The sequence below is a fragment of the Lutra lutra genome, chromosome 10, assembly GCF_902655055.1.
Source record: "Lutra lutra chromosome 10, mLutLut1.2, whole genome shotgun sequence".
Classification (NCBI taxonomy): Eukaryota; Metazoa; Chordata; class Mammalia; order Carnivora; family Mustelidae; genus Lutra; species Lutra lutra.
Window position 1 is genome coordinate 57,675,617 of NC_062287.1, and position 21,481 is coordinate 57,697,097.

The 21,481-nt window shown below is 49.0% G+C and overlaps 1 protein-coding gene across 2 annotated transcripts in view; it reads left to right on the forward strand.

The window, feature by feature from the left end:
* CLPB (caseinolytic mitochondrial matrix peptidase chaperone subunit B) overlaps positions 1-21,481 on the forward strand; it is a 140,536-nt gene that overhangs the window by 107,379 nt on the left and 11,676 nt on the right. For both annotated transcript variants that reach the window (XM_047691442.1, XM_047691443.1), the window contains 3 exons: positions 6,773-6,887; positions 17,347-17,424; positions 18,650-18,705. In XM_047691442.1, the coding sequence (XP_047547398.1) occupies positions 6,773-6,887; positions 17,347-17,424; positions 18,650-18,705 (249 nt within the window). The remainder of the gene's footprint in view (positions 1-6,772; positions 6,888-17,346; positions 17,425-18,649; positions 18,706-21,481) is intronic.

Sequence of the window (21,481 nt, forward strand, 5' to 3'; positions counted from 1 at the left end):
AGTTGTCCCAATGATTATCTTTACAAGGAAAGAGAATTCTGGATCCCAAGTTGGATTTAGTTTCATGTCTCTTTAGTAGTCTCCTTTAATCTAGAATGGTTCCTCAGTTTTTTCTTGTCTTTCATGACCTTGACATTTAATGAGTACAAGCAGGTTATTTTGTAAAATGTCCCTCAATTTGGATTTGTCTAATGTTTCCTTATGATTAAATTCAGGTTATGCATTTCTGGTGTTTATTTTTAGCAAAATCATTAGGTAGCCCCATGCTAAAAGTAGGAATAGGAGATTTGTGTTTTAACTCTGATCTCCCTAAACAGACCCTAAATTCCCTGAGGCAGGGAACAGGTCTTTTCTTACCTGCAAGGTGGCAAGTACAAAGTTCTGAAGCCAGACCGCAAGGGTTAGCATTCTGTCTCTGTTACTTGCTACTAGAGGAACTGTGTTTTAATTTACCTCATCTCTGTACAGAGGAGATACTCCGAACTTCTTAGGGCCATGGGGATTAGAACAGCTGGTCCCCATCAGGTGAGACTCCGCAGTGATGCTAAAACTAGTGAATGGGAGTTTGAGGAGTAAGAGGATTATTTACATAGACTCAGTTCTTCATCCCTCAGGATACTTATTAATTACAAACTGGGAAAGGATAGTGGAGAAACCTGGCACAGACCACCTTAACCAAGTGATCAAAGTTAATGTCACCAGTTGTAGGATTATAAACATCCCATGCCACTGAGAACAAAACTCATTTTCTCACTTGAGCCAGTCCTTGCCCCCTCTTAACCTTCTCTCACCAGTCTTTGGATCAGCCTGGCTATTTGCATAGTGACATGATCTGATTTACATATTAAAACATCACTCTGGGGCGCCTGGGTGGCTCAGTGGGTTGGGCCGCTGCCTTCGGCTCAGGTCATGATCTCAGAGTCCTGGGATCGAGCCCCACATCGGGCTCCTTGCTCAGTGGGGAGCCTGCTTCTCTCTCTGCCTCTGCCTGCCTCTCTACCTGCTTGTTCTCTCCTCTCTCTCTCTCTCTCTCTCTCTCTCTGTCAAATAAATAAATAAATAAAATCTTTAAAAAAAAAAAAAATCACTCTGGTAGCAAGGAGGATGGGACTGCAAGAGAGGAGAGGAGAATGGAATCTGGGGTGCCAACATAACAGTCACCAAGTGTGATAGAACTGACACCTGCCCTGTTCCTGACTTCCTCTCCAGGGATGTGTGCTTTATGAGCTAGTTCAGGAGATTTTCAAGTCCCTTGGATGCCACTCTCATCCCACAGGCTTCTTTATTGGACCTCCTGGGCTGCTCTTACCATCATCCCCCCCACTCAGTGTTTCTTCCCATCATCCCCTGACCCCAGTCTCATCTATTGCTCCCTGTCCCTTTGGTGATTTTCCTACCCAGTCCTCTCTGTCATTCTAGCTTCAGTGCATGACAGAAGCCTGGTGATGTGAGTTGAGGTTAGAGTCAGGAGGATGGGGCATATCTGAGTGTATCTGAGAGCAGCCAGTAGGCTCTGTGGCCCTGACCTCCCATGAGAGGCAAATTGTAGCTTGGCCTTTCTTCTCTTCCCTCCTCCATTCCTACCACATTCCTACCCAGGGTCTCATTCTGCCTACTCACCACTCCCACCACTGCCTCAGCTGCCCTTTTGGTGAACACACGGCCAGGTTCATTGTCAGTCCTGTTCCCTGAGGAATACTCAATAATAGGATTGCCTGACATACCCCTTCCCTCTCTAACCCTCCCCAAAGAACCACTCATCCCAGCCACCCACCTCTGAGAGAGCCTAGCTAGGCTTCACCCCAGCCTCCCAGCCCTTTCCTGTAAATGCACTCACAGCCAGGAGGGGTGCCATATTAAATCAAGAATGATGGAAACCAGTGGCCATGATTATCCAGCCAAGATGCAGCATGGGGAGCTGGTTGCTGCCAGCTCCAGGTGAGGGCTTCTGAAGCTAATTGCATGTGGCTTTTATTAAGATGCTCACTCCCCCACTCCTGCTCTCCTGGGTGGCTTCTTCCGAGTGCTTCTCAGCCCAGTACCCTCTGCTTCTACAGGCTGAGTCACCTGCCCTATCTTTTTCTCCTTGGAACCCTGTCAAAATAGGGCCTTGACTTAGTCTCTGTAGGCTTCCTCAAAAAGCCAGGAACAGTAGTAGCCTACATTTATGGAACCCTTACCAAGTGCCTTCTCCCATCTTTCTCTCCTCTCCCACATAGAATATATATACACCAAGTATTTTCCTTTCCTTGGTTCTTCCACTAGCTGGTTTTTCACAAGCTAATTTTTCACAAGCCAGGGCTCCTAGCTAATGCCTTAAGAAGAGGTTCATTCAACACGTTTTTTTGGTAAAGATTTTTATTTATTTATTTGACAGAGATCACAAGTAGGCAGAGAGGCAGGTAGAAAGAGAGGGGGAAGCAAGCTCCCTGCTGAGCAGAGAGCTAGATGTGGGGCTCGATCCCAGGACCCTGAGATCATGACCTGAGCTGAAGGCAGAGGCTTAACCCACTGAGCCACCCAGGCGCTCCTCAACACATTTTTTTAAAATACAGACTCTGTGCTGGGCACTAGGAAAAGACCATAAAGCAGGAAACTTTAACCTGGCTTAATTCCAGCATCCTATTCATTTTTAATCAAAAAGTCTGATCCATGTTCAGAAGTTTTCTTAATAGATATTTAGGGTTCCAGGTTGGAAAGAATCAGGATGTGCCTAGATTTAGGCCACAGGTTGGATCTTTCCCAGGACCATCTAGAAACCTCCTAAGAAACAAGGTAGGGATGCCTGGGTAGTTTGTTGGGCATCCAACTCTTGATTTCAGCTCAGGTCAGGATCTCGAGGCCTCAGGATGGGGCTGGTTCATGCTCCATGCTCAGCAGGGAGTCTGCTTCCCCTCTCCCTCTGCCCCTCTCCCTGCTCATGCGCTCCCCATCCCCACCTAGAATAAGAAAATAAATCTTTAAATTTAAAAAAAAAAAAAGAAAGAAAAGAGGGCACCTAGGTGACTCAGTCAGTTAAGTGTCTGCCTTGAGCTCAGGTCATGATCCCAGGGTCTTGGGATCAAGTCCTGAATTGGGCTCCCTGCTCAACAGAGAGTCTGCTTTTCCCTCCACCCTTGCCCCCTGCTCATGACACTTCTCTCTCTCTCTCAAATAAATAAATAAAATCTTAGAAAAGAAAAAAAGGAAAAAGAAAAAACAAAAGAAACCAGCCAGATCACGGTATAACCTTTCCCCCGTATTCACCCCCATAGAAGTCAAGGACCATTTCTCCTTGGCCAAGAAAATAACAAGAATATTAAAACCACCTAAAATCATGACACCGAAGAGTTATAAAAGATAAAAATGTTTCCCTGGAGAAGACTTAGGGAGACTACAATATCTACACCCAAACCAACAGAGTGGCTAGAAGTCATGTTTGCCTGTGACAAAGGAAAAAGATATGTTCTAAGAGGCCCTACAGATGAATGCATGGAAAGCACCCAGAGGCAGAATTCTCTACCACAGTAAGGAAAACTGACAGGCATAGATGAGCTGCCTTGCACAGTTGAGGTATCCCCAGAACCCAGTTTGTATGGAGATGGTACCCTCAGACCTAGGCTTCTTGAGGAAGGAGCCATTTCTGGGGCAATGGGGGCTCTAAGTGGACTAGGCTCCTAGATTCTAATTGAGCCAGAGCAGTTCTTCATCTGTGGAGCCCATACAGCATAAGTTAGTTAAAAGGGTTCCAATGCCCCCACCTCATCCCCCAAAAAAGCACTGGGTTAGGTAGTTACCAACATGCAGTGAAGGAGAAGAGAAGTAACATTTACCAGAAGCCTGTCCAGGGCCAGCTACTGTGCTCTGCACTTGTGTCCCTCCACCAACACTCCTGTCTGTACATTTGCTCTGTGCCAGAGTCTCTGCCACGTTCTTTGTGTAGATTATCTCACCCAATCCTCACCAGCATCCCACCAGGACCCTGCAAGGTGGTGTGAGTTACTGTCTCCGTTTTAGACATGATGAAACGAAAATTCCGGGAGGCCAGTTAACTTCCCCAAGGTCAGCTTGCCAGTGAGTGAAGAGGTGAGGTTTGAATTCCGGTCTCTCCGGAGCAAAGCCTCCTATTTCTCCCATACAACATGCCCCGCTGTGAGCCAAAAGAGGAGCCAAGCTTCCGATAGGGACAGCTGTGAGGACTGAAGGAGACACTGTACGTGAAGTGCAGCGCCTGGCTCAGCAAGCTGTTCCACAGCTGGGACTTAACCTCATTCAGTTGGCAGCGCACACTGATGCCTTCTGGGAGCCAGGCCCTGTGCTATGTGAGAGAGCCATGGAGCTGAGTAAGACGTGGCCGTTGTCACCGAGGATCTCATGGCTGAGTAGGGAGGAACAAACAGGCAGTTAAACATGTACTCTGGAGGTGCCAGGCATGAAGCCTTACGCCAGGCTATTTAGACAATGTGGTATTCAAGTTGAGATCACCAGGGCACTTAGAGGTTGATGGGAACAGAGGAGACTTCTGTGGTGAGGGAGCAGTATGAGCAAAGGCCCAGAGGCAGGAAGACTCTGAGACCATCCTGAGGGCAGGTAAGGAAGCAGACCCAGCAAGCCCTCGGCAGTCAGCTTCCATTGCTTCAAGCTGATTTCATGGCCTGCCTGCCTCCAAGCCAGCCCGGCCGCTAGCCAGTGCGGGACCAGGCAGTGTGTGTGCGTCTCTCCATCAGAGCCTCCCAGCCCAGTGGACCCAAGTGCTGAGAGGGGCTGGGTGGGCAGGGAGGAGGAGGAGGCAGATATATGGCAGAGTCGTCAGAGCCAGGTGATGTATGTGGTGCCTGAGGGAGCTGCGCAGTGACACTCCGGATTCCAACCGGCAAGCGTCGCTCCACTGGGATTGGCGCCGAATTATTGCTCCATATGAAACCCAGGACTGATGGGAGCTTTCAGTTACAGACTGATAGCACCAACCAAAATTGGATTGTTTGCTATTTATTTTTTTTAACTTCTGTCAAGGTCACTACCGTAACAGGAAAACACTGCCCAAGCAGCAGGTATTTTTCATCCACTCTGCCTGCAAGAGCAATCTGCAGCCACAACTTTTGTGACAGGGCCTTACCTTGGCAGCTCTCTTTCTAGAAAGCTGTCAGTGTTACGGGTCTTAGGGGAAAGGAGCCTCTTGAAGATCCAGATCTTTCTGTCCCATTCCAAGGCCTGCTTCCTTCCCCCATCTGCCTGGTTCCATGAGCACTTTCTGATCTGACCTGCATACCTACGCACCCTGCCTGGCCTCCAGACAGTCCCGTGTCTCCAGCCTAACCCAGTAGTCCAACTTCTTCAAGCCTCCAGTCACCCAGAAGCCTCCCCACAGTGTTCCAGGCTGTGCGTATCTTTCCCTTCTCTGGACTCCTGTGCCACCCAGGTTAGCTGTTAATTCTCTCCTCTTCTTATCTGTCACCAAATTTATTTTGCAGACACTCACCAGCTGCCTTTTACTGTGCCAGGACTTGAGCAGTGAGTAGAAGACAGTGCCTGCCCTCAGGCAACTCATAATCAATTTAGAGGACAGATGCACAAACATGGAACAAACTTGGTTTTTGTTTTTAAGCAAGCTCCACACTAACATGGAGTCCAGTGTGAGGCTTGAACTCAGGACTTTGAGATTAGACCTGAGCTGAAGTCAAGAGTCAAACACTTAATTGACTGAGCCACTTAGGTGCCCCAGCAAATTTGTTTTCAATAGTGGGAGGTTTTTATTTGTTTTTTTGTTTGTTTGTTTGTTTGTTTTTTAGTGATAGGTACAAGCTAGAAATAGGCATGCATACTTTGGAGGAAAATGGCTGATCCTTCCTAAGAAGTATTTGTGTACAAGCCCCGCCTCACCTTCCTGTCCAACTTAGAGCTCCCTGAGGGCAGACCTGGCTCTCCTCTCTTCCCTTATAGTGTGATCATGCCCAGGCCTCCTTCTTTCTGCCTTTTCTAAAGTGGACCAACAAGCCAAGGGCGAGACACACACCAGACACTCAGCAGCAGCTAGAGCCCCCTAGGTCCCAGTCTTCCTCCTTCTCCCCAACCTACCATTTCCATCATGGCATGCACAGGGCCAGACACATGGCAATTGCCAACTAATTGTGTTTAATTGAAATCCAATATCATTGAAGTGGAGGGTGTTCATAGCTCTGGTTTAAAAGCCAAAAAGATTTTGGGGGCACCTGGCTGGCTTAGTCGGCAGAGTGTGTGACTCTTGATCTTGGGGTCATGAGTTCCAGCCCCACATTGGGCATAGAATTTAATGTTTAAAGAGAGAGAGAGAGAGAGAGAGAGTAAAAACCAAAACGATTTTCAAGAGGGTAAGTGAAAGGAAAGAACCTCCGTTAAGCATTTACACCGCATGCCGGCTCATTGTGCATATCATCATATTTAATCCCTAGTTTACAATTGAGAAAACTGAGGGGCAGTAACTTGCTCCAGATAATTAGCACATCTTGTAAGTGATAAAGCTGGGATTCAAACCCAGGCCTTTTGTCAGACTCCAGAGTCAAGGGTTAATCTACTTGCAGTACTTTATTTTATTAGCAGGGTGAGCCAGGACTCTTGAGCCGTGGCCACCTGAGGTGAGGACTTGGATAAGGGGACAGTGAGAAGGACTGGGGCAGCCTCCAGTGGCCAGGAGCCTGTGTGTGCATCCGGACCCCTGGAGCCCCAGACCTGTGTTCTTTGCCCCTGGGTTATAGTGTGGAATGAAACGATCTGCCAGGCCTGGCACCCCTGAGCCAGCTTCCCTTTCTCCCCACAGTATCAGGAGAAGCAACGGAAGCGTGAGGCTGAGGAGCGGCGCCGCTTTCCCCTGGAGCAGCGGCTGAAGGAGCACATCATTGGCCAGGAGAGTGCCATCGCCACAGTGGGTGCTGGTGAGTAGCAGGGGGCCAGCCAGCACCACAAAAGGGTGGGTGGCTCGTGGTCTGCTGCAGTGAGGTGTATGCTGTCACCATACCATGCGGAGGGGGCTGTTACAACTTAACATTCATTGTACTTCCTGTGTGCCAGGCATTGGGTTAAGCTTGGCACATACATTTTCATTTAATCCTTACAGCAACCCCATGAGGTTGGTACCATTAAACCCCCCCCCCCCCGCTTTTGTTTTAAGTTATTTATTTATTTACTTATTTATTTAGAAGAGAGAGCATGAGTTGGGGGCAGAGGGAGAGGGAGAAGCAGACTCCCCACTGAGCAGGAGCCCAACACGGGGCTCGAGCCCAAGACTCTGAGATTATGATCTGAGCCAGGCAGACCAGCTGATCCACCCAGGTGCCCCAAATCCCCACATTGCAGAGGAGGAAGCTGAGATATAGAGCACTTATAATAATTGCTCAAGGCTGCTTTCTTGTGCTCTAACTCTGATCTTCATCTGGTCCACTGTCCCCAACCCCCACTTTTCAGGTGGGCAGACTGAGACCCAGAGAACAGGAGCTTATCCATCACTTGTAATGTTGCAACTCAGCCAGAACTAGAACTTCTGTCTTTTGTCTCCCAGCCTGGAATTCTGCCTCTCCTCAGTATAGTTTGTCAGCAGCTGGCTTGACTTTAGGAAAAACACCCTGAAAAAGTCGTAAGTGCCTTCTTCTCAACCCTAGAAGCTCTTATGTCCCATACTAGGAGCCAGATTGCTCTCTGGTATAACCCCTACTCTAATTTTCTTCCTGCCCATGCAGACCCCATTAGAAAGAATATAAAACTAGGGTGCTGCTCAAGGTGGTGGCCTCACCTCTAGTCTGTGACTCAGGTGCATGACTTTCTAAAGGTGACCTCAAATGAGGCAAGGGCAGAGTAACCTGTGTCCAGCTTAAACAAGATATCCCCAAGGCATTGTTTCTCAAATAAATGGTCTCAGCAACATTAGTGTCCTCTGGGACCTCATTGGAATTACAGATGTCAGGTCTCATCCAGACCTGTGGAATCAGAAACTGTGGGGTAGAGCCCAGCAGTCTGTGTTATAACAGGCCCTGTTATAACACCTATAACAGGTGATTCTGATGCTCAGCTCAAGTTTAAAAACTTCTGCCCTGGGGTGCCTGGGTGGCTCAGTGGGTTAAAGCCTCTGCCTGCGGCTCAGGTCAAGATCCCAGGGTTCTGGGATCGAGCCCCGCATGGGGCTCTCTGCTTGGCAGAGAGCCTGCCTCCCCCTCTCTCTGTGCCTGCCTTTCTGCCTACTTGTGATTTCTGTCTGTCAAATAAATAAGTAAAATCTTAAAAAAAAAAAAAAAAACTTCTGCCCTACAGTGTCTTGGTACCATTTGTGTTGCTTACCCCTTCTCTCCAAGTATTTGGTTCCACCAGATGCGGTCCGGTACTGCCAAAGACAGCACCTAATAGAGGCTCACTGATAAAAGAAGACATCAGACTGTACTGTGGTGCTCCTCTGGGACATTCTGGAGCGGCATTTCAGCCCTAGGACACCAATTAGAGTAGTAATTGAAAAATGAAGGCAGCCACCCCTGCGACACAGCAAGCCCAGCCTGATCTCCATCCTCCTCAAACATCAGTGAGACTCATGCAGTGGTCATGAACCCTTCATCAGGGGCCTGACCTGAGCAGCAGATAAAAGGAGCCCACGGACTAGAGCTGCCTCACCAGCTAGAGGTCAGAAGGCTGTCTGCAGCCACACATAGGAGCTGAGAAAGCTTTTCTGAACACACAGGCCCCAGTACACTACCCAAACCACACCAGGCTGCCCTTTTGTGTCTGGATACATCCACTCTCAGCCTCCACCTGGCAGATGGCAACCCCCTACTTCTTTGCCAAGGCTGTGGCTGAGGTGGAGGGAGAAGAGACCCTGGGAGCCCTTGGGGGTTTGAAGAGAGGAGTTGCTCATGGGAGAGAGATTACCTGGGCAGAGAGCTCAGAAAGCATCTCCTGTTGGAGTTTCCTGTCCACAGGGGCCAGCACGGCCACTGCCATCGTAATGTCTTCCCTCTGCTTCTTACACGGTCCTTTACCAGCAGGCTGTGTCTGTGACCTCCTGCCTCTCCCTGGCTCCTCAAGCCCATGAGATGTAAAGCTCCCAGAAGTTGGAGGGAGAGGAGAGGAAGACGTTGAATGGAGAGCATTAGACCAAACTGGGTCCAATAGCAGCTCTGCCACTTATCAGCCATGCAACTCGGGCTACTCACTCGGCCTCTCTGAGCGTCAGTTTCCCCAGCTGTTAGCTGGGGAACCAAGTACATGACTGTCTCACAATATAGCACGTGCTCTTTCTAGTTTCTGTCCTCAGGATGTTTATCATCCAGGGTTGGGCATGTTCTTTAGATCAGGCCCACAGTTGTTTCCTTCACGCCAGGACTGATCCATAGTCCCAGCCCCAGGCTGGCCTCTTCCTCTGATCTTACACTGACCTCTGAAGTACCACCCATCTTGTCTTTGTCATTGGCCCAGAGCAGGAGTAAATGATCCAGCTGCCCACCTCCGAGGGGCTGTCGGAATGTCTGCCCTGAGAGCTTCCCTCTACCCAGAGCTCCATTTTGTTACCCAAACTCTGCCTCAGATCAGGAAGGCCCTACGCCTTGTCCTGTATTAGGTAGGTTGACCCTGCTCTCTCAGTGACCCTAGAAAAGACAAACAGGTCTGAGCTGTGGGGTTGGCATCTCTCCTCCATTTGTATGGTAGTAACTGTATGCCCACCAACTGAGAGGCCTGTGGCTGGTGATCACACTGATGGTGATCAGGTAATATTCCCTTACCAGGTGAAGCATGAGGTACTCTCTGGGTCAGAATCTGTGGTGGGCAAGCAGCAGCCAGTGGCCCAAGGTCTCCAGACTAAAGCAGGTGCAGGAGAGAGAGGCGGATCCACAGGGGTAGGCCAGGTCTCTCTAGATCCTCTAGGCAGCATCAGCTATGTGCTAGGGACTGGCTGGGTGGAACCTGGCACCCCAGGGGTACCATGAGGATGGGCAGCCAGAGAAGTGCCGCAGAATGAATTGATTTGATAAATGGCCATTTATTACCCACACGAATTGGCTGAAACCAATTTCGGTCACATCAACCCCTGGTAAGTGCTGGGATATTGATTTGTGCAAAGTAATACAGTGAATTTATCAGTGTGATCCCCAGCTGCAGGGCTTCTAGCAAGGCTGGCGCGCAGTTACCGCCTTACAAATGGAGGAGATAAAGTACCAACCCCTTAGCTTAGGCCTCCATGGCCTCTCTGGTCTTCTAGGGTCACTGGAGCCAAAGCAAGCCTAGCCTACATACCACAGGCCAGAGCCTTGGCACTGAAAGTGAGTCAGTCCTTCCAGAATCCACAGTTACTCTTAGGCATGGGAGGGGGAGGATGCCTAGCCCATTGGGCCAACCTCCTGGGAGCTCAGAGCCTCTGTGCCCACCATTCTCCTCAGAAAAGCAACTAGCTGTCTCATTAGCACATGCAGGGCTAGACTCCACCCCCTTCTCCAATGGGCCCACCTCTCCTCTGTCTCAGTAAAGGCATTGCCATTCACTGGTCTCCTGAATAAAAACATAGACAATTCCTTAGCTTCTCCCTCTCCCTCACCCCTTATAGCCCATCACATATTAGGTCCTAGCATTCTGCCTCTTAAATGGGTCTCAAACTTGGCCTCTCCCCTCCTTTTCTAATACCACTGCCCTTGCTCAGGACCTCAGAATCTCCCATTTGAACCATGTAGTGGCCTCCTCCCTGGTCTCCCTGCCTCCTTTCCTTCCCCTGTAATCACACCTCCTCCCCAACTGGAGTGAGCTTTGTAAAATATGAAAATTGCCCTGTTCAAAATCTTTGAGTGGCTCTTGCTGCCATGGCCCAGTATACAAGGCCCACCCCTGTTGCTGCCACCCCATCCCCCTTCCCTGAGCGACTGTACACCTGGCGGCTCCCACTGTGGACATGCTGTGTTGACTTGCTTGTGTTTGATGCTACCCTGCTGCCCTCTGCTTGGAATTCCATTTTTTCTGGTCCTTTCCCAACTGCACCCCTGCCCTGCCCATCTCCCACACTCTAGCTGGTTTTTACTTAACCTAACTCAGTTCAGGAGCAATAGATTGTAGACTCCCAAGAGCAGAGACCATGACCTAATCATTTTGTTTTTCCAGTTTTTCCAACACTCTGCTTGAAATAGATGTGTAGTGTAGTTCACTGAAGTAATTTGGTTGGGCCCCTTGTCCATCTCTTTGCTCTGAGGAAAGAGGAGCAGCTGTAAACCTGCCCTTTAGTAGCTCACAAGCATACTAGGAACACGAGTGTATTGAAATAGTTAACAACAACACGCACACTACTTGACCTTTGACCCTTGTGGATAGGCCATTCCCCAGTCCTACTTTGGGTTAGCCTGCCCACCTGGAAGCTTCCCTGACGCTCCCTCCAACCAGGGGCTTATCACCAACACCCATTGCACCTGCTCCCACTTGACTCTGAAGCCCATGAATTCCCTGAGAAAAGCTCTGCCATCACAACTGATCTTCGTACCCGGCTCTAGCCTGAATTCAGAATCTCAGCATCAGCCATGTGGCACACAGTGGGCTATCTTGTGCTTTGCTTCCCTTTTTGACCGTCTAAAACTGTTTAATTGCCCAAGCCCTGCACCTTTCTGGACCAACCCCCTTAGAGTCCGATTTCTGAGCTGAGAAATAAGTCCAGGTCATTCCTGAGTCATGACGTGGTTGTGATTAATTTAGAAAACTGCGTGCAGTCCCATTCCACCTCGTACCACTTCAGATATTCTCATTGTCCAGACCACCATGGTGCTTCCCTGGCCTGTCGAGAAACTCAGGACCCAGGCCTTTTCCAGAAAGCCTTTCTTAGCCCTCCTCCAGGACACAGGGCCCGTTCTTGGGGCTTCCCGTGGACACCTTTTATCACTGTACCTACCACAGGACATCTTTTTGAATGTCTCTCTCCAAAGGTCAGGAACTACCTTCTTTCAGCATTTCCCTGGGGTTAGGCACACAGGTCTGTAAAAAATTGCTGAACTCAAGTGAATGAAGCCTGAGCCCATCTTGACATTCAGCCTCTCTTCGACAGATTCTCATCCCAGCCTCTTTCTGGAAGGGTGGCAGTCTTCCTTCCAATGATTCCTACGAAGTGCACGCGCACACACACACACACACACACACACCTGGGGTGGGGGTTGTTCAGCAAAAGCTATTTGCATTTTTTATGTTAATCATGTTAACCACTCAGTAGCAATAGTAAGCCTTCAGGAGCACTAATCCTTAGAGACTAAGAAGAGAACTCTTCTCTCATCCTCCCAACCTGAGGCTCCAGTCCGTACCCATTTTGCCAGCAAGCACTTCTTGAGCTGTGCTCCCCGAACCTACAAGCTATAGACAGGAGATTGCTAAAGATGTTCAGGTGACTCATCCACAAGAATTCCTCTGAAGGACTGGTTCCCCTGAGGTGCCATAAGCATGGTACAGACATGTTCCAGGTTAGGTTAAAAAACACCTCCCACACTAGATCACTAGAACTTCTCAAGAAGGAGTCAGCCCACACAGATAGCCTCAGAACCTGGAGCTGGATGGAGGTAATGGCCTGGATGGGAGAAGGAGGAGGCGTGTCTCCTCTTGCTTTGGTTTTGCACATGGCGGGTCTTTCTGTCTGGAATGTCCCATCATGCCCACACTGCCTGGCAGTGCCCCCTCATCGTCCTGGCACGTATGTCAGTCGGACACGAATGGCTCTTCCCACACCTCTCCCGGGGCTCCCATCCCATTTGGAAGCCACAGTTTGCACAACAGCGCTCACTTAAATGGCACAGACCTTACATTAGCACAGCACCTGGCTCAGATGGAGAAGGCTCCCTAGAGAGGGGTTAAGAAGAGAGAGGAAGCCTTCTTCACCATGGGTCATAGTGACCACTGGAAGCATTAAGAGACTCATCCAGGGGCGCCTGGGTGGCTCAGTGGGTTAAAGCCTCTGCCTTCAGCTCAGGTCATGGTTCCAGGGTCCTGGGATCGAGCCCCACATCGGGCTCTCTGCTCAGCAGGGAGCCTGCTTCCTCCTCTCTCTCTCTGCCTGCCTCCCTGCCTACTTGTGATCTCTGTCAAATAAATAAAATCTTAAAAAAAAAAAAAAGAGAGAGAGAGAGACTCAGATCCAGGTCTCACTTTTCTTCTCTGTAATATGGAAATCGAAGTATTTGTTGTTTCCTCCTTGTGATCCCAGAAAAACCAACAATTAATTGATTCAATCATCGAGCATTAAACCACCTCTGGGCTGGTCCCAAGAGTTCCTCAGGAAATGGAGCTCCTAGCGCCTGCTGCCATAGACTACACACTATGGGCACACCTGGGCACACCCTCCTCGAGGACACAAAGGCACAGGTGGATGAAACCCCTTGCACTGCCCGTCACTGAGCCCCAGTCTTCTATGTAAAATGGAGCTAGTACCTACTGCTCAGGACTAGCACGAGGATGAAAGAGATATCTGTCCCATACCACTACAGCTGCCACTGCTACTGGGACTACTGTGGTTTGTACTTTTCTGATTATCCTGCTTGTGCAGAGTGCCCTTATAACCCTGGACTCATTTCATCTACATGTGTGGGGCTTGGCGTGTATCTGACTATTCCTATTTTAAAACTGAAGAAACCAAGGCTCTACAGGAATCCGTATTTTATTCAAAGCCACTCAGCTGGAAGGTGGCAGAGCTAGGACTCTACACTCGATCCTGTAACTCCTACTCTGTCTACTGTAACACCCTGTAGGTGACGTGGGCCAGAGAATAAAGACCCCAGGAGGTTTTGTTTTTATTTTTATTTTAAGATTTTATTCATTCAATTTGAGAGAGAGAGAGCACAAGCCAGGGGGAGGGACAGACCCCCACTGAGCAGGGAATCTGACATTGGGGTTCCATCCCAAGACCCTGAGATCAAGACCCAAGCTAAAGGCAGATGCTCAACCTACTGAGCAGATGCTCAACTCCCAGATCCCGGGAGTTAATGGAGTAGAGGTGGGGTCGTGGAGTTAATCAAGAAGTTCGCTGCCTGTGAGTTTGAAGATGGTCCAGTAGTGGTAGGCACAGCCAGGAGAAGGCATTCTCCTAAGGGAAAGAACACAGAAAGGAGGCACTGGTGCTGACCCAGTCTGTGGAGAGGCAGCCAGGCCTGTGCAAGCTTGCAGAGATGGGACGGGCCAAGGAAGGGGCTGAGCTGCCTGCTCAGGGAACCCTGGTACCATCTTGAACCCAGAAAGTTGTGGTCAGGAAACAGTTGGAGGACAGGGGCTCCTGAGGCCATGTATCAAAGGCTGAATGAGCTAGACAGAAAGGCTACAGAAAGACAAGTTTTCTGGCTGAGGCTAGGGTATGAGGAGGTGCTGTGGCCAGGAAGGCTGACTCCTTTCTTTAAACTCCTGAAGCATGAGTTCAGGCTCGAGAGTTAGCCAGAGTTGTGGGTAAAGCCCAGGGCCTTCATTTATTTACCTGTATAACCCTGAGCAGGTTATCTAACTTCTCTGCACATATTTCCTCATCTATAAGAAGGGAATCAAGGAACACCTGGCTGGCTCAATCGGAAGAGCACACAGCTCTTGATCTCAGCATCGTGAGTTCGAGCCCTACGTTGGGTGTTGAGATTACTAAAAAGTAAACTTAATAAAAGTGGGGGATAAAATTCCCTGCCCTGCCTGCTTTGTAGATTCATAATGAGGCTCAAATGAAGTTATGTCTATGGAAGTTTTTGATAGACTGAAAAGTACTAGCAGAAGAAGTTGTTGCATTTGCTGGTCCACGGTAAGAACATCGGCACCTATGGCCACGTCTCCAGCAGCCCTTCAGAGTCTCTGCCCCAGCCTGACAGAACCCTCAGGGCTCCCAGCCATGGTCATCAGCCACCCTGCCAGCCACACACCCTGGGGGCCCGCCTTCCTCAGTCTTTCCTAGCTGCTTCCATTTTTCATTCTGTCGGACTCCATCTGCTTGGTCGTTTTTCTCTTCAGATATTATTAGAAATATCCAGAGTTATAATTGTTTAATGGTTGGCATTTCGCCTGTTTCACAGGGGGCCAGATCAAACCCACCCCAGACTCGTGCCCCGGGTCTGGCAGAATTGGCCAGGGACAGCTGTGCAGTGGAGTCTGCCTGGCATTATAAAGGGCTCTCTCCCAGGTGCATTATTAGAAAAGAAGGGGGAAAGATGGCCGCAGGCATAATCCAATTCCTCCTTCTCCATGGTGTTTTTGAACTGCGTAGCCCAGCAGTATGTAGCTCACAGTAGCTGGGAAGCTTTTCTGAAAGAGAGATCAAGATCAGAACCTCAGGTACATGACACCTGGGGAAATACACTTCCCCCAGGCCACCTCTCTGGGTGATGCCTGGCCACTTCTGCCTCCCCCAGATACCCCATGAAGCCTGAACTCAGTTCATGCTCAGCTTCTTTCCAACCTACATTCTCAGTTCACCCAACTTTTGGAAGAATATGACTCCTTTCAGATGCCCCTCTCTCACCCCTCCCTCAACACACACCTACACATCGTGTCCACAGAAGTCTAGCCTTTGCCATTTATATCTCTGCCTCCCCAAAAACGCCATGCACAAGGTCTTGTTTCTCTCAGGGGGCACTGGGGACTCCCATCTCAGCCAGGGATGGACTACCCCTCATCATCCCCAGCCTTCAGGTACCTGTGAAGCTGGTGGGTTCCTCTGAGAGCCAAGCCTTCCATAGGACTGGGTCAGCCAGTGTAGAGATGATCTGGAACCTTGCCCAAGGGAGAGGCTGGACTTGAGTGTTTTCTTAAGGCCCTCTCAGGATTCTCGGGGGACGTCTCCCAAGAGGTTACACTTCCATCTGTTTCTGCTGAGGCCAGAACTGGAAAGATCTTCAGGTAGCAGCATATGAGTTTGAGGTAAGAGAGGCCACAAAGGCAGGTATTTGAGACCGTAATCTGACCCCACCCACAATTACTCATGTTCATTCCTGTCTCCCCAGTTGTGTCATGCTGGCCACTTTTGGCCCTCCAGATCCTTCCCAGCCTCCACAATCCCTTATCAGTCCCACTTCTTCCAGAAAGCCTTTCCTGACCTCCGCAGCTACTTCTCTGGAACCCAGCCATATAGATCGTAGCACACAGTATAGCATTATGATCTTTGTACCTCAGGACTGGCCAGTACTTGCCCCCAAGACCATCAGCTCTTTCTCAGTTGACTTGTTTTCCAGGTCTTGTCTTCTGGCATATATCCCTTTGTTAATCTCCCCCTGACACTTGAGAACCAGACCAGCCTGACATTACACAATGCTCTATCCCCTTCCTGCCTCTGACTGCCATGTTCCCATTCATGTTTAAAGCAACCCTATATGAGCAAAAAGAAGAAATGTTTAGAGAGAGAAGAGATTCTACTCTCAACTAGTAATCTACTAGTTGTATGACTGGGGCAAGTCTCTTTATCTCTTGCCTCAGTTTCCTGTTTAGTAGACTAGAATTGAAAATAAGACTTTTGCTCTCAGGGTGTTTGTGTGGGTCTTGAGTAATAAATGTTGACAGTTTTTCCAGTTGTGTGCAGCAGATAGCATGTTCAATAAATGGTTTTTCTTCTAGTGGTTCTGCCTCATTCCTCCCCCTGCTCTTCCACTTGAGTGATGCCTCTGAGCCCGATTCTCCCACTCTGTCGCTAGGCACTTAATTTCCTCACCTTGAATGCACAGCCCTTGGTTATATACTTCCTCCTAAAGAGGAGCGGTCAGGTCTGTCTCGAGCAGAGCTGAACTCTTAGGGAACCTAGTACATGTCTGTCTCACTCCCCAGCCACTGCTCCTCACTGGAGGCCATGGTTAATGGCAGTGTTAACCGAGTGGCTCACCCGTCTGTGCCCTGAGCTCTACACTACCCTTGACTGGATTCCAGAAAGTACATTTGGCTATACTTTCAGACAGCAGACTAGATCTTGGTTTCCCCAAATGGGAACGAGTCCAGAGCTCACACCCCGGATCCCTCAGGGCCTGCCATGGGCTTCTGTCTCTTCCATTTGCATAGGAGGCCCGCTCAGTCTCTCAAGAGTGGTGAGTAGATGGGTAACCAGCCATCTAAGAGCTAAAGTTCCTCTCGAATTCTCCTTCACCAGCCCCCTACCCCTCCATTCACCGTCCACCCGCCTTTCAGTTTCCCTGGCAACGCTGAGTGCTCATCCTGGAAAACTTTATCCGAAATCTGCTCTGGGCAGCTTTCCAAATCCATGCTAACCTGATTAGGTGTCTCTAGGGGCCTTGCCAGCTAATCAGATTAGGCAGCACTAATGGTAGTGAGGACTTTGAGTGGGCGCAGAGCAGTAAAACATATTGTATACTTAGTGATAATTATCCTGCCTTTTGTGTCATTGATTTATCTGCCTCTCTCCCTGCCCCCCCCCCAATCTTGTGTGTTTGGCCCTAGCGATCCGGAGGAAGGAGAATGGCTGGTACGACGAAGAACACCCTCTGGTCTTCCTCTTTTTGGGATCATCTGGAATAGGTAACTGAGAGCAGATTGGAAAGTGGGGGAGGAGAGCTGGGGGAACCCTAGCTGCTATGGCTCAGAGTCACACAATCCACTTCTGTACAACTCCAGCTCTGAAAACACCACCTCCAAATTACAGAGCCAGCAAGAGGATCATCTGTCACATTAGGTTAGGAACAGCTGGAATTATGTCCCTCTCACTCGAAGCTGTGTTGTAGGGCCTAAGTCACCTGGCCCTTTGGGGTCTGATAGCCCTGGTCTGGCCACTCTGCATCCCCAACGCTGCCCTTTGGGAACAGTTAAACCACCACCACTGCCCAGCACACCAACCTTATTTAGTACAGCTTGGGGCATAACCTTCTAGGAAGCTAAAGAAAGCCCTTGATGTGGCCAACACAGTGTGGGGTGCATCGCAAAATTGGTTTTAGTCAAATGGGTTGGGTATTTTTCTGGCCACTTGGGCTGGATAATCTGAGGTATTCTCACATCTTCACTCTCCACCCTCACAGAGCCCCCCAACCTGTACCACCTCCTCCCATCATTGTCCTGATGGCAAGTTTTCATGCATTTGTTGTCTCTTCATTCCCTCTTAGCATCTTCAAGGACCTAGCACTCCCCCAGATTAGGTCACCACCACCTCACCATGATACTGTAGAACTTGATTTCCTTTGCTAGGCAATGAGTTCCGAAGGTTTGGCCATCATACCAAAAGGCCCTTCAGAGTCACCACTTGGTATTGTCATTTCTTCTTTATGTTACAAAGAAAGGCTATGAGGCCAAGGAGAAGTAGTCTTTATCCTCCCCCCACCCACCACTGCCCCCCAGCCTCAGTTTGGCCTTTGGCTCTGGAGCCTGGCTGAATGGCAAGACTGTAAGTGTCTAAAGAGATTCAGTGGAGTGACCAGGAATCAGAATGCTCCTGTCAGAGGCAAGGTTTGCACTGGGCTTCAAAGGACAAATTGGCTCTAGATTATAAAAGTCCACCTTCCATTCTTAGGATGCTGCTGTAGAAAAATAGTCTCAATCTCTATCCACAGAAAAATCAAGATGCAGTGTATACTTTGATTCTGATTCCAGCTCCACCTTTAATTCTCCCTCCAGTGACTGGGAGAGTCACCAACCCTCCATGAGCCCATCCGTAAAACATTATTTCCAATGTCCATCCATTTCTAGTATTCTTTCATTCCAGAAGATAAGTCATTTAGTCCTAACCCAACACCTCTCCCTTCCTTCTTATTAGGAAAGACAGAGCTGGCCAAGCAGACAGCCAAATATATGCACAAAGATGCCAAAAAGGTAAGGGCTGGGATGTCGGTCTGATGTGCAGGCCATGGAGACCTCACCACTACTGCTAGCCCCCAAAATTCTAGGCTCCCTGAATCTGGCAATGTGAATCAAAAAGATGGACCCTGGCCCAGAAAGCAGGCCTCAGTCTGACCCCAACTTGGCCACCGGTTGTTCCAGGAATTTGGGCAAGTTATCCAACCTCCTTGTATCTCAGTTTATTCATCTGTGAAACAGTAAAAATAATCATTGCCCTGCCTGACTGCTAGGGCATTTAGGAGAACCCAGTGAGATTCATCCATGCATTTTCAGGCATCTGCTCTGGCCAGGTATTGTATAGATCCTGATAACTCAGCATTTAGGACATACTCCTTGCCCTGAGGAACTCAGGCTAGAGAGGGAAACAGGTTTAGAAAGATATTATTACTATCTAGTACATCAAGGCCATGCTAGAGAGAGTCTTGGGCCCTATAGAAGAAAACAAGTTGGAATGAGAAGATAACCCTATTGCTTCTCTCCATTGTATATGAGCTTTTAAACATTTCTTTGGCCCTAAGCTGTGGGGTGGTCATAGACCCTTTTCCCCATGACTTCAGAGCCTTTTTGGACCTCGCCGAAAGAGAAGACTATCCCTCTATTTATTCAGACTCGGGCCCTCAAGGCCTTTTTAGTTTGACTTTCTAGGCTGAATGGAAATGTTTTCCTGCAGAGAGAGATGTCAGAGCCATCCTTGGAGATTGCAGAAACATTTCAACTAAAGCCAGACATTCTTCCACCAGCCTTCTGCTGTGGAAGCTAAGGTACCCCTGCTTACCACCTGAGGTTGCCCGTGACCCCAGATGCCCTTGCCTAATTTCTGTGGAAGGCCTCCCCAGCTGAGGCATTGAGAAATTACTCAGGCTGCTGTCAGCCAAAATTGCACTAACAGCAGAGTCCTAGCCACCTTCCGTCCTGCTTCCGGCCTCACTGCCCCTTTGCCTCCTCCCTGAGGGCCTGGCAGCCATGGCAACATCCCCGGCCCCCTTCTGCCTAATAACTGGCTAAAGGCTCCGAGGCCTCCCTGGCTCTGCCCATAGCTGTGCTCTGCCTCAACCAAGCCCAGAGCAGACCTTCCTGACAGGCAGTAAGCAAGGACAGCATATTAGCATGCTGCAACTGAAATAGCATTTTTAAGACAATTCATCAGGTTGGCAGCGATTGAAACAATTAGCACTCTGGAAAGAGCCATAAACTAGCAGGACTATTAGGGAAGATACAGTTACGGGCAGGAACCACCTGATTAGGGATGAGGAATTCTGAGTGGTTTAATTTTAATACTGTCAGAAAGGTTAATATTTAATTACAAATTATAATCTCCTTATCCAAGCTGTCTTAATATGTCTTCATACACAGTGGAAGAAGGGAAGCATTGGCTGACTTGCTGGTGTAGAAAGGAGATGGGCGTGTTAAGAGACTGATGATGCAGGTCGTTTTCAGTCGGTGCATCTGAATGAGGGGCTGACTGACACTAGGGCAGGGGCTCCTGAAAGCATGGGGATGGTGTCCTACAGTATACCATCACCCCTCAGAGGCAGTGGGCTGGGCACTCAAGGCCCTGGAGCTGCCCATGCCTCAGCACAGGCTCCAGTTCTTCTTTCTGCTAGCCTTAGGCAGGTTGCTTGACCCCTCCCCACAGCGAGATATTGTCACAGTGACCTCAGGCTCTAGCACACTAATCAGTGCCTGAGCCCTGATCTCATGTTTATTCATCACCTCATATTTTCCACGGTACCACCCCATCGACCTCTTGTTCAACCCCATGAGGAAGATAACATAGATGCTGAATTAGAGCCACTTTTCAGATGGGAAGACCCAGACCCTATAGCATGTAGGGGCCCATCCAGGGTCAGTTGCAAGGGGGAGAGATAAAATCAGAATCCAAGTCTCTCAACTCTCCTTTCAGTGCCATTGTTCCTAGCTGTAGTAGGCAGCTAGATTGTAAACTTGTCAGTCTGTTCCTGTGTCAAATAGGGAGATGTGAGGCATGAGAAACCCAGTACAACCGTCTGTGTATTTAATATTTAAATCCTAGGTGGTGCCTCTATAAAACTCCTCTTGTACCAACTCCATTCAGAGTCTGTGTTTAGCACAGGCATTTTCTGGCCATTTAACAGGCAGGCATGAAACCTGCCTTCAAAACCTGAGAGTCCTGGACTGTATCTGATGCCAGCAGGACCCAAGGAAAGATATACAGGAAGGGCCATGTCACAGGAGCTGGAGAGGACCTGGGCAGTAGGGCCGGCTCAGTGACATGTACACTAGCTGGGGACTCAACTTGGTTTTAAGTTCTGGCTTTCTGATCCTTAGTGGCCTCATTTGTAAAAAGTCACAAATGCCTCTAGACCTGGCTGCCTCACAAGGTTTTTGTTTGGACATTTGTATAATTCCTTTTTCAGATCTTTGGCTTATTTTTTCTCACTCATTAGCCTCTGCTCTTTGTCCCAAATTTGAGCAATTTTGTTAGCTTCCGTTATTAGGGTTAATAATCCTTGCAAAAGCACCTTAGTGCTTAGGCGCTCTGTGGTCTTCTCCTGAGGTAGGATAGTAGTGCCTGGAAGATGGCAGTTAGCATGGTACTGTGACAAGGGTCTGAGGCCCCTGCCTGGCTTCAAATACCAACTCTCAACTGTTCCGGAGTTGGCTGGGATCTGTGTTCCCATCTGTTTTCTCATCTGTAAAATGGGTTCAATTATGGCACCTATCTCACTGGATTATTATGAATGTTAAATGAGACCATGTAAACAGCTAA